Source organism: Mustela lutreola, chromosome 1 (assembly GCF_030435805.1).
Source record: "Mustela lutreola isolate mMusLut2 chromosome 1, mMusLut2.pri, whole genome shotgun sequence".
In the NCBI taxonomy this organism is placed as follows: Eukaryota; Metazoa; Chordata; class Mammalia; order Carnivora; family Mustelidae; genus Mustela; species Mustela lutreola.
In genome coordinates this window covers 288,659,574-288,670,647 of record NC_081290.1, presented here as the reverse complement: position 1 = coordinate 288,670,647, position 11,074 = coordinate 288,659,574, and the positions used below count along the sequence as shown (strand labels likewise).

The 11,074-nt window shown below is 69.1% G+C and overlaps 1 protein-coding gene across 12 annotated transcripts; it reads left to right on the top strand.

The window, feature by feature from the left end:
• Positions 1–421: 421 nt before the first annotated feature.
• Positions 422–9,862, top strand: TNNI2 (troponin I2, fast skeletal type). 12 transcript variants are annotated; one of them, XM_059151390.1, is made up of 15 exons: positions 422–575; positions 3,339–3,448; positions 3,559–3,725; positions 3,841–3,954; positions 4,143–4,241; positions 4,362–4,529; positions 4,604–4,771; positions 4,855–4,960; positions 5,050–5,183; positions 7,644–7,673; positions 8,367–8,408; positions 8,515–8,643; positions 8,763–8,852; positions 9,381–9,557; positions 9,667–9,862. In XM_059151390.1, the coding sequence occupies exons 2-15, from the start codon at positions 3,355–3,357 to the stop codon at positions 9,760–9,762; spliced, it is 1,614 nt and encodes a 537-aa protein (XP_059007373.1). In that variant the 5' UTR covers positions 422–575; positions 3,339–3,354; the 3' UTR covers positions 9,763–9,862. The 12 variants fall into 12 exon arrangements, with proteins under 12 accessions (XP_059007373.1, XP_059007365.1, XP_059007443.1 ...); XM_059151382.1 differs by having other exon boundaries at positions 456–575; positions 3,225–3,448; XM_059151432.1 differs by having other exon boundaries at positions 566–575; positions 3,659–3,725.
• The last annotated feature ends 1,212 nt before the right edge of the window (positions 9,863–11,074 follow it).

The window sequence follows — 11,074 nt, the reverse complement described above, 5'->3', positions numbered from 1 at the left end:
TGGAAGCCCAGGCGCTGGTGGGACCAGGCAGGCTCAGACAGTCACTGATGATGGTGCCGCCCGGCCGGGTCCCTGTCCCGCATGCGCTTTACTGTCCTGGCCACACCGTGCGCTCCCGGTGCCTGGTTTCAGCGGCTCCAGAAAGCCGCGCTCCTCCAGACCCAGAGTCCCCATGACTCGGGGCACCCTCGGGTGCAGAACCTTCCCGGGCCACGTCCAGCCTGACTTCCCTGCAGCCGCCTCTCCTCACGTTCAGCCCAGACAGGCCGTCACCCCCTCCCGCAGGGCCTCTGGGAGGGAGAGAGCCCAGCGTCCCCGGAGGGACCCCTGTGGGTGGCCTGGCACCCAGGTCTCGGGGAGGACCCTCCTCCCAAGGGAGTTCCCCAGTTCCTGAGGGCCAGCAGTTCCGGCTCTGAGGTGGGGCTCCCCGAAGCCCGGCCTCTCACCCCCTCCCCCACCAAGACAACGGTCTCTTTCCTGGAGGCCTGGCCACGGCACCCAGCACGGTCCCCACATCCCCAGGGTAGAGAGAAAGGCCTGGAGGCCAGGCCAGCCACAGGAAGAGCGGGAAGCAGGTGAGAATGAGACACACCTGGGGGTCTGCCCCCCCATCCGGCACCTGGGGGGGCTTCCTTTTCCCCAGGAGGAGGGCCCACAGGACAGACAATTCCAGTCAGACTGAAGGTGGAGGGGGTGGCTGGCTTGGCTTTCAAGGGTGCCAGGCTCCAGGCCACCACGGAGCCCCCTCTGCTCCTGCGTCGATGAGGCAGGCTAGGTCCAGCACAACCCCCAGGCAGGTCAGGTCGGAGGGCGGGGAGTGACCAGGAGGGCTTCCTGGAGGAGGTGGGGCTCACGCAGGCCTTGAAGGGTGAGTGGGCGGGGGATGGGAGGGAAGGGCCGTGGGAGCAGAGCCGGGACCATGCAGGGAGGCGGCCAGGAGGCTGTGCGGTCCCCAGGGAGCCACGGGGTTGTGTCTGCATGTGCAGGAGGGAGCGTCCCTGTCCCGCGTCTGGGGCCGGGATTCCATTCAGGAAGGACACCCTGCGGCTCCCTTTCTGGGCGGGAGAGGGACCTCCCCGCGGGGCCACCGGTGCCTGAGCAGAGGGCGACCCGGGGAGCTGCGGTGGGAAGGCGGCCCCAGGCGCTGGTGCAGGAGAGCCCTCAGCCAGGCAGGCCCCCGAGTCGCCGCGGCTTCCCCCCACCCCGCACCCCCGCCCAGGGCGCCCCGCTTCCCCGAGTCGCGGTCTGGGTCCCACGGAGCCCGCGGCGCCACCTGGTGGCTGCGCGTCTGCCCGAACCTTCACCTCCGTGAGGACCTGGAGGTCCTGAGGGACCCTGTGCCCTTCCCCCGGCCTGGGGGTCCCCAAGCGCCTGTGACCGGCACCCCCCCGTGTCCCAGGACCCTCAGGGGCCAGCTCCAGACATGGCCCATGGTCCAGGGGTCCATCTTCCCTGGGGTGGCCGGAGAATTCTGCCAGGCCCCCGGAGTCCGTGCCCACGCTGCCCCGCCGCGGGCACAGGCAGAGGCACGCACACGCGGGCACCCCACCGACCTGTCCACTCTCTCTCTCTCTCTCACACACACACACACACACACACACACACACACACACATTCCGTGCTAACGTGGCTCCTGGAATTCTCAGCCATGAATGTCTCCCATGAAGCGACTTTAATTCCAGAAGACACGTGGGCTCTGGCATTCCAGAAAGTCTCACTGACTGTCGGTTCCATGGGGGAGCTGGGGGCTCTGGGTTGGGCCTCTGGCGTCCTGCTCCGAGGACCCCGCAGGACCCCCACGAGCCCACAGGCCGCCCGCCGCCCCCCGGGGCCCTCCGGCAGCCACCCTGGGAAGCGGAGCCCCCTGCGGCATCCTTCAGAGGACAGAGGCTGGGGGAGGCCTATGGGCCGCCCTGAGCACCCGCACCCCACAGCAGAGGCTCCCCCAAAGGAACCAGAATCAGCTCCTTCACTTGTGGGGCCCATAAAACACGCAGCCTTTGGTTCGAAATGGTTAGAATTTCAAGACAGCCACGGCGGGCGTTAAACCAGGCCCGGGCCCGTCTGAGCCCGGTTCCCTGCCGCGCGGGGCCCGCCTCCTCATTCCTTCTCGGGGCTGCGGCTCCCTGGCCGTCCGCTCCTCTTCTCAGCTGCCTCCTCCCTATCCGTACAAGACCCCATGGGAACAACACACACAGCCCTCCCGGTGACACGGCTAGGCCTGGGACGGGGGACACCTGGGGCCTGGGCACTCTCAGGGCCAAAACTCCCTCCACTGAACTCTGAAGGCTCAGGTTGGTGCTGGGAGTAGGGTGGCCCCTGCCCGACCTGCTGGGGAGGGAGCGTTGGTGCTGTGTGCATGGGTGTCATGGCCACGTCCGGGTCCCTGGGTTGGGGGGTGGCAGGCTCCAACCTTGGCTGCTGGAGGAGGCCAGGAGGAGCTAAGCCGGTGGGGGGAAGGTGCCCGTGGGCCTGGGGTCTCAGTGGGCACCATCGTGGCCTCCAGCACCCCCAACTCTGCGTCCCCGGTCCCTGGTGTGGGTGGGAGCAGCCAGCCCCGGCTGGCCAGGTGTGCTCCCGCCCCGGGCCCCCGGCAGGTAGGCTGCGCCGCGCCCCCTCCCCCCCACCGGCAAGAAGGGTGGCAGGTCGGCAGGTGGGCAGGTCTGGGCAGTGGCTGCTGAGTCAGTCTGCAAGGAATGTTCTGGCCGCTCCCGGCTTCACCCTGTCCCTGCCTGCCCTCACCTCTCCCTGCTCCCCAGGCGCTGCTGGCACCCAGCCCATGCCGGGAATGCATCTCCAGCCCAGGCTTGCTTGGACAAGCTCTCCCCGGCAGCCGACCCCCACTCCTCCCCCATGTGCCCCCGTGACCCCAGCAGAGCCCTGGCCCCCCAGAGTCCCCATCTCCTTGCTCCCTGAGCACTCCAAGGCTGGGGCGGTCCACCTGTGTGACCGAAAAACCAGAGTGGGCCTGAGGTCAGGGCCAGGGATGAGTCAGGACCCCGACAACAGCCCCCAGGCAGGGACCAGGGCCCAAAGGAGGGAGCCCCGGAAAGAATGGGCTTTCCTGGAGGAGGGGGCTCTGTCAGGAGGACACCTGGCCTCCTCGGCTGGGGCTGGGGGCTGGGGGCTGGGGGCTGGGGAGGTGGCCAGGAGGCTGGGCCTGTGGCAGCCAAGCTGGCACTTTGGCCAGAGCCCAATGCCTCCCTCCCCTTGGCTCTACTCAGAGCCCTTGCCCAGGCAGACCCCAGGCTCGCTGCTGCTGGGCAGTGCAGCAGTGGGCCGGGGGCTGAGGGGCCAGCCCCAGAGGTGAGCCAGCCACCCCTGCTGTCTGCTCCCAGCCAGCAGGGAGGGAATATGGGGCCCCCCCTGGGCCCCCACAGCACCCCGGCCCCGGCTGGCACCACGGCTATACCCGGGCTCATTCCGGACCTCATCGCCAGGCTCCCTTGTGAGTTGTGGGATTCCCCAGAGGTGCATGGGGACGGTGGGCCTGGCGGGGTCAGGTGCTGTCCGGGGGGGCATCTCCGCTCCATTCCCGCACCCCCCCACCCCGCCCAGGGCCCCGCTGGGCAATCATTGTCATTGCTGTGGCTGCCGGCATCCTCATGGTCTCCTGCCTCCTCTGTGCTGTCTGCTGCTGCTGCCGCCGTGGCCACAGGAAGAAGCCCAGGGACAGGGAGGCTGTGGGCCTGGGCAGTCCTCAAGGGACCACCAGCTCCCACCTGGTGAGGACACCCGCGCTCCTGGAGCCCTCTGCTCTGGGCTGGGCCATCCCCGAGAGCAGCTCAAGGCCCAGCTTCAGGGCAGGCTCTGGCCCCAGCGATGGTCTGGTCTCCGTAGGAGCAGAGGCAGGGAGGGCCCCCCACCCCCGCCCCCGTAGTAGAAGCGGCGAGCCACGGTATTAGGGAGGCACGTGGGACTAAGGCCTGGAGGCCCCGAATGCCGGCCCCAGAGGTTGGTCCCGGGCCCCAGGGAGCCACGGGAAGGTCTGGGGAAAGGCAGTGGTGCTCGAGGTGGCTCTGGAGGAGACCAGTCCACTAAGCCCCATCTCACAGATGGGGTACGCGCTGAGGGTATGAGCCCTTGCGTGGCCTGGCCTGGGCGTCCCAGCAGCACCGGTCGCCTGTCCCTACTTTCTCCAGGTGCAACCGGATGTGGACACCTCAGAGACTGCCCCGGAGGATGCCCAGCACTGGGGGCGCCTGCAGCTCTCCCTGGAGTACGACTTCTCAAGGCAGGAGGTGTGCGGCCCCGGGCAGGCCCCGAGGGTCTGCGGGTTCAGGGAGGGCTTGGGTGTCAGGCTGGTGCTGGGTGCGGGGCTGACCAGGGAGGGGCCCAGGCTGAGTCCCCTCGACTCGCAGATCAAGGTGGGCCTCAAGCAGGCCGCGGACCTGAGGGCCTGTGGGCCGGGTGGCACGGCGGACCCCTACGCCCGCGTCAGCCTCTCCACCCAGGCAGGGCACAGCCATGAGACGAGGGTGCACCGCGGCACACTCTGCCCCGCGTTTCAGGAGACCTGCTGCTTCCACGTGCGTCGGGGCTGGGGGGGCGCGGGGGGGCGCAGGCTGGGGGAGGGGTGCCCGGCTCACACCCGGGTTCACAGATACCGCAGGAAGAGCTGGCTGGGGCCACGCTGCGGGTGCAGGTGCTGGGCTCCAAGCGCTTCTCTGCCCCCGAGCCGCTGGGGGAGCTCAGCCTGCCGCTGGGCGCCGTCGACCTGCAGCACGTCCTGGAGCAGTGGTACCAGCTGGGCCCGCCGGGCGCTGCGGAGGTGAGGCCACGCGCTGCGGGGCTCCAGCCTGTCCCTGCCCTGGCTGCCTCGGCGAGACTGAGGTCCCCTCTCACCACCCGTAGCCCGAGCCGTCGGGAGAGCTGTGTCTCTCGCTCCGCTACGTCCCCAGCTCGGGTCGGATGACCATAGTTGTGCTGGAGGCGCGAGGTCTGAGCCCGGGCCTGGCAGGTGAGAGCCGTGCGTGTCCTTCTGCGCGGAGAGGGGGCCCTGGGCTCGGCCCTCAGACCTGGGACACCTCGGATCCCTTTCCTGCCCAGACCCCTATGTGAAGGTCCAGCTCATGCTGAACCAGCGAAAGTGGCGGAAGAGAAAGACGTCGGCCCGCAAGGGCACCGCCTCCCCCTACTTCAACGAGGCCTTCACATTCCTTGTGCCCTTCAGCCAGATCCAGGTGGGCTGCCTGGAGGAAGGGTGGGGGGGGCCCTTGGGGCCAAACCGACTGCTGACTTTCTCTTCCCCCATGCACCTCGGCGGGCCTCCGCCCAGAGCGTGGACCTGGTGCTGGCTGTCTGGGCCCGGGGCCCACAGTTTCGGGCTGAGCCGGTGGGCAAGGTGCTGCTTGGTGCCCGGGCCTCTGGTCAGCCCCTGCAGCACTGGGCAGACATGCTGGCCCACGCCCGGCGGCCCGTCGCCCAGTGGCACCCACTGCGTCCGGCCAGGGAGGTGGACCGTGCTCTGGGCCTGAAGCCCCGCCTGCATCTGACCTTGCCTGGCTCCTGGGACTGAGGTGGGGGTGCTGTCCTGGCTTCCCCGGGGGACACCGTAATAAATCCCTGTTCTTGCCGTGGCCGAGTGTCCTTTCTGAGCCCACAGACACTGTGGGGCCAAGGGCTCCTCCAGCACTGCTGCCGGAGAGGACTCCTTCCAGGGTCCTGGGGCCCTGAGGCCTCTGACCCGTGCCTGACCCCTCGGTGGGGTGACGGGGTCCCCTCTGGGGCCGGCAGGGAAGGTGCAAAGAGGAAGGCAGCCCTCGCTGGCAGTGGGGCTGCAGGGTCTGGGAGGGAGGCTGCAGCCGGCCCCATGGGGACACAAGAGGAAATCAGGAGGCAGTTGGAGGTGGTCACAGCCGAGGAAAAGGACCCCAACCCAAGGGGCCGCTTTAGCCGCCCGCAGGGCCCCCCCACTTTCCGACGGCGGCTGCCACGGGCCTCCCCATCCAGACGGCAGGGGGCGGTAGATGTCTTCAGAAGCCGCGGGCCTCGGGGGCTCAGCCCTGGCCAGGAATGCAGCTCTAATCCCCACACATCTGGACGGCTTTAGCTCCCCCTGACCCTCCCCACGGCCCGTGAGGCCGGCGGGGCTGGGGCCACGCGCCCCCAGCTCAGAGGATTCCAAGTCATGGTCCTCCGGATGTCTCTGCTGGGTGGGGGGCCTGGGTGGGGGGCGCAGGCGCGGCCGGGGTGAGAAGGGCAGCAGTCCGGGCCTGCCCAGGCAGCCAGGCGGGCCCCAGGCCCCGCGGGTCAGGGAGAGGTTCCCAGGCGGGTGGTGCCGCCATCCTGGGGTTGAAGGACAGGTTCCGAGGGAGCCAGGAACCACCCCAGGGCCGGGCGTTCCGGCGGCTGCACGGCCAGCACCCGCCCTCCCTCCTGTTCCTGGCTGGGGGGACAGGATCGCAGCCGGGGGAGGGCAGCCCCCACCCAGAAGGCCCTGGCCATGGCTGTGGGCCACATTTGGGGGTCCAGGCCTTGCCCCCAAGCTGGAGCCAGCTTGGAGGAAGGAAGGGACGTGGCTAGCTCATGCCGGGGACCCCTGGCCCAGCTCAAAGCCCCGTGGGAGCTGCAGGGGAGCTGCTCCGGGCCCAGGAAGCCTGCCCCCCAGGGGAAGCGGAGGGGAAACTGAGGCGCACGCCCTGGCTTAGGGCCTGAGTGATCTCTCAGCTGACCCTGAGCCTGTGACCTGTGGTGGCCCAGCCAGGCCGCAGACAGCTGACCAGCAGTTCCTTGTAGGAACAAGGGAGGCTTCTCGAACTTGTCACCGAGCTCTAAATAGAGCAACCCAACCTCGCCACCCCCCCCCCCCCCCCCACCAAGACTTCTTGGACTGGACGACAGCACGCGGCTGGGCCGGGCCAGGCGGCCTGGGCAGGTGGGGAGGCCCCTGTGCCCCCATTGGTCTGAGGAGGGCTCCATGCCCTTTCTGAGCAGGGGCCCAGCCTGGGGGAGGCCATTTATACCCCTCCCCCTGGGCCCACCAGCCCAGCTTGCCGCTGCTGGCCTGACCTCGCTCCCAGTGCTGCTGCCCAGACGCTAGGTGAGGCCAGCCTGGCCAGCTTAGGCCGAGGACACGCGCTTCTTGAGCTGGCTTGCAGGATAACTTCCCAGGGTGGGGGTCCTGGGGGTTGGGGTCTCCAGCAGCCTCTCTGGGGGAGCTCCATGGAGTTGGGAGCCAGGCAGAGATGCATCCGGAGGGGGCGGGGGGTTCAGGGGTCACAGACAGCCCCCGGATCACGGGGCCTCACTTCTGGGCGGGACATGAGGAGGGGATCTGATGGGCCGAGGGACCCCAGCCCCAGGCAGGAGCAGTTTCTTGCATGCACTTGGGCCCAGAGCCGAAGGAACAGAACTAAAAATAGCTGGGTGGCTCTGGTGGCCACCTGCGAGGGCCCGCCCCCCCCCCCCCACGAGCTCAGGGACAGCTGCAGCAGTCCGGGCCCCGCCCAGGACATTTTGGGAACACTTTCTCCTCTTCTCACCCTGGGAATCCCAAGACAGCGCCTCCAAGGAGGCCAGAGCTGGGCAGGGCGACAGGGGGCAGGGTTGGTGTGAGGCCTGGCCCCCCCCACGTGGGCAGCGGGTGTCCACGGAGGGATGGGGACCGTGGCCCTCATGCCCAGACCTTTTCTCTCCCACAGGCTCTAAGCACAGGACATCAGGATGGGGGAGTAAGTCAGCCCCAAACCCAGGGCCCCTGCTGCCCTCCCCCACCTGGGGGGGTCTCTGAAGCTCCCCCAGCCCCCTCTGGCCACCTTCACTAGCAGCGACCCCACCCCACGGCCCCATCCATGTCCCTAACTTCTCTCTTCTCTTCCCCCCACTCTCGCCCCCTCCCTGGGACAGTGAGGAGGTGAGTACCTGCTTGGGGTGCCGGGGGAGGGCATGAAACACAGAGCGGATGGGACCCCCTACCTGGGGCAGGTCAGAGGTCGAAGCTTAAGGGAAGCTGACCAGCCCGCCCCTTGAACGCGCCCCACCCAGCCACCTAGCCACGCAGAGACAGAGGAAGTGGTCTCAGCGCCTCCCAGGGGAGGGGAAGTGAGGCCGTGGCTGGTTTCCAGAATCGCTTCTCCTTTTCCACTGCACCCCCCCCCCCCGGGCCCTGCTGGGTTCCCTTGCCTCTCCCGCTGCTCCGGAGGCATCAACCTTCTCCACCCCGCACCCCGAGCCTTCGGACCTCACCTGCCACGTGGGCACAGGTGTTCTGGGCCCGGGGCCCCCAAGCAGGCCTCAGGAGCCCCAGGTCCAGCTGCCTCCTAGACGGGTCCCACCGGCCCCCCCGGGAGACAAGTGCGGAGGGATGTGGGGGTGCTGGGCACCCAGACGGGCCCTGACTCTGCTTCTTCCCTCCAACCCTTCAGAAACGCAACAGGGCCATCACGGCCCGGAGACAGCACCTGAAGGTAGGTGCTGTCCCCCGAGAGGGCCATCCTGGGTCCTGGGGTGTGTGCGGGGCTGGGCCCCCACCGTCCCTCACTGGTCTGCCCCCTGCGCCCCTGCCCCCTACAGAGTGTCATGCTCCAGATTGCGGCCACGGAGCTGGAGAAGGAGGAGGGTCGCCGGGAGTCGGAGAAGCAGAACTACCTGTCCGAGCACTGCCCCCCCCTGCACCTCCCCAGCTCCATGTCCGAAGTGCAGGTACCCCACCCCAGCAGCACTCCGGCCTGCTGCCTCGGTTTCCCTGTCAGTGCAGAAGGTGGTTAGGGCAGGTGGAGGTGAACCACTGCCCCCCTCCCACCGGCCGCCCCCTCCCCCAGGAGCTCTGCAAACAGCTGCACGCCAAGATCGACGCTGCGGAGGAGGAGAAGTATGACATGGAAGTGAGGGTCCAGAAGAGCACCAAGGAGGTGAGCGGGCGAGGGGCGGGGCCGGGCGAGGGGCGGGGCCGGGCCGGGCGAGGGGCGGGGCCGGGCCGGGCCGGGGCGAGGGGCGCTCCAGCCCGCGGGGGTAGGGCCCTGGCGAGGGGCGCTCCAGCCCGCGGGGGTAGGGGGCCCTGGCGAGGGGCGCTCCAGCCCGCGGGGGTAGGGGCCCTGGCGAGGGGCGCTCCAGCCCGCGGGGGTAGGGGACCCTAGCGAGGGGCGCTCCAGCCCGCGGGGGTAGGGGGCCCTGGCGAGGGGCGCTCCAGCCCGCGGGGGTAGGGGACCCTGGCGAGGGGCGCTCCAGCCCGCGGGGGTAGGGGGCCCTGGCGAGGGGCGCTCCAGCCCGCGGGGGTAGGGCCCTGGCGAGGGGCGCTCCAGCCCGCGGGGGTAGGGGGCCCTGGCGAGGGGCGCTCCAGCCCGCGGGGGTAGGGGGCCCTGGCGAGGGGCGCTCCAGCCCGCGGGGGTAGGGGCCCTGGCCGCCGCTGGCTCCCACTCTGCCGTGCCCGCGCCTCGCAGCTGGAGGACATGAACCAGAAGCTGTTCGACCTGAGAGGCAAGTTCAAGAGGCCTCCGCTGAGGAGGGTGCGCATGTCGGCCGACGCCATGCTCAAGGCGCTGCTGGGCTCCAAGCACAAGGTGTGCATGGACCTGCGGGCCAACCTGAAGCAGGTCAAGAAGGAAGACACGGAGAAGGTAGGCGCAAGCCCTGCGCCCCGCGGGGCTGCCCAGCGCCCGCCTCCCGGGGGAGACGACGGGCCCGCGGGCTCTGCCGCCGGCTCAGCTCCCACCGCCCCCTCCCCAGGAGCGGGACCTGCGCGACGTGGGCGACTGGCGGAAGAACATCGAGGAGAAGTCGGGCATGGAGGGCCGCAAGAAGATGTTCGAGACCGAGTCCTAGGCCGCCCGCCGGCCCCGCCCCCGGCCTGGCGCTGCCCGCGGAGGGGACGAGGAGGACACAGCCCGTCTCAGGGATCAATAAAGGATTCCAATCCCCGTGACTGGTCTGGTCTGGTCCCGCCCGGCCTCGTGGCCCGCGGGGGCGGCAGGGGGGCCCCCGAAGGGCTGCCGGGTCTTCGGGGTGGTGCTGGTGGCCAGGCGCTGGCAGCCACCCAGCCTGCACCCTAGAGCTGTGCGTTGTGGTCAGTGGTGACCCCTCAGCCCCTGGGGTACCGGGAGGCTTGCCCTGGACACGCCCTACCCTGTGGCCTGAGTCCTGTGTGAGCCAGGATTCTGGAGAGCAGAGCATCTGTCCCCTGCGTGGTCCTCTGGGGGAACCTGCCGGGCCCAGAGATCCTGTCCATTCGGCATGATTCCAGGCCGGGGGCCACACAGGCGGGCCCTCCCGGTGCAAGGTGGGCAGCTCCCGTTCTTCCCGCGGGGGACACATGGGCACAGCCCTGGGTCAGAAGCTCCCAGGGTGGCTTCTGCCCACGGAATAGGGACACACCCAAGCTGCAGTCCACGCTCACGCCTGGGAACTGATGTCAGGCCAGCCCAGCCCCACAGCAGGCCCAGGGGGAGGGCTTGTCTTGCCTTCTGCCCCTCCCCAAGACCACGGGCCTCCTCACACATCCAGGAATGATGCCCCAGACAGGCCCCGAGGAGGACCATCCCAGCAAGGTCACACTGTCCCACGTCCTCTGCAGGGAATGACAGATGACCCCCCCAAGGTCCCTCCACTCAGGTCATCGGAGGGGTGCCCAGGAAGGACAGGCTGCCACCATGCCCTTGCCCTCTGGACGTGCCAGCAGCCAGACACGGGGGAAGGGTTATGCCCTTGACCTCGGGCTACCTCAAGGGACCACGTTGGCCTGCCCTGCAGCCTCGCCTGAGTTCAGCTCCGGGGCCCTGCTGCAGCCCCACGGTCTGGGTCCGTCCTGACAGCCCCTCCTCAGAGAGCCTGCAGCCTGGGGCCCTGCCTAATCAACCCTTGGGCCCCTGCGCCTGTCGGCAGGGTGGAGAGGACCCAGGGGTGTTCCGGCCTGGTTCACGGAGCAGGTTTTGGCTGGATAGGGCGAGAGAGGCAGTGCCCTACCACGGACCTAACAGAGTGACCTGGGCAGCTGTCCAGGGCCCGTGTCCACCAGGAGAGGGAGGCAGGGGCGCCGGGGACCTGGCTCCCACAAGACTCCGCTCACTGGGTTTGAGAAGACTCACTGTGTGGGGAAATGAGTTTTTGTTTTTTGTTTAAGTCAAGGAAATGTCAAACA

What these genes read in the sequence shown, in the direction of transcription:
- TNNI2 (XM_059151365.1), top strand. Translation starts at nt 3,055, where the DNA reads ATGGGCTTTCCTGGAGGAGGGGGCTCTGTCAGGAGGACACCTGGCCTC. An exon ending in CCCGAATGCCGGCCCCAGAG is followed by an intron (nt 3,955 to 4,142) that starts GTTGGTCCCGGG and finishes TACTTTCTCCAG; the next exon opens with GTGCAACCGGATGTGGACAC. An exon ending in AGAAGGAAGACACGGAGAAG is followed by an intron (nt 9,558 to 9,666) that starts GTAGGCGCAAGC and finishes CCCCCTCCCCAG; the next exon opens with GAGCGGGACCTGCGCGACGT.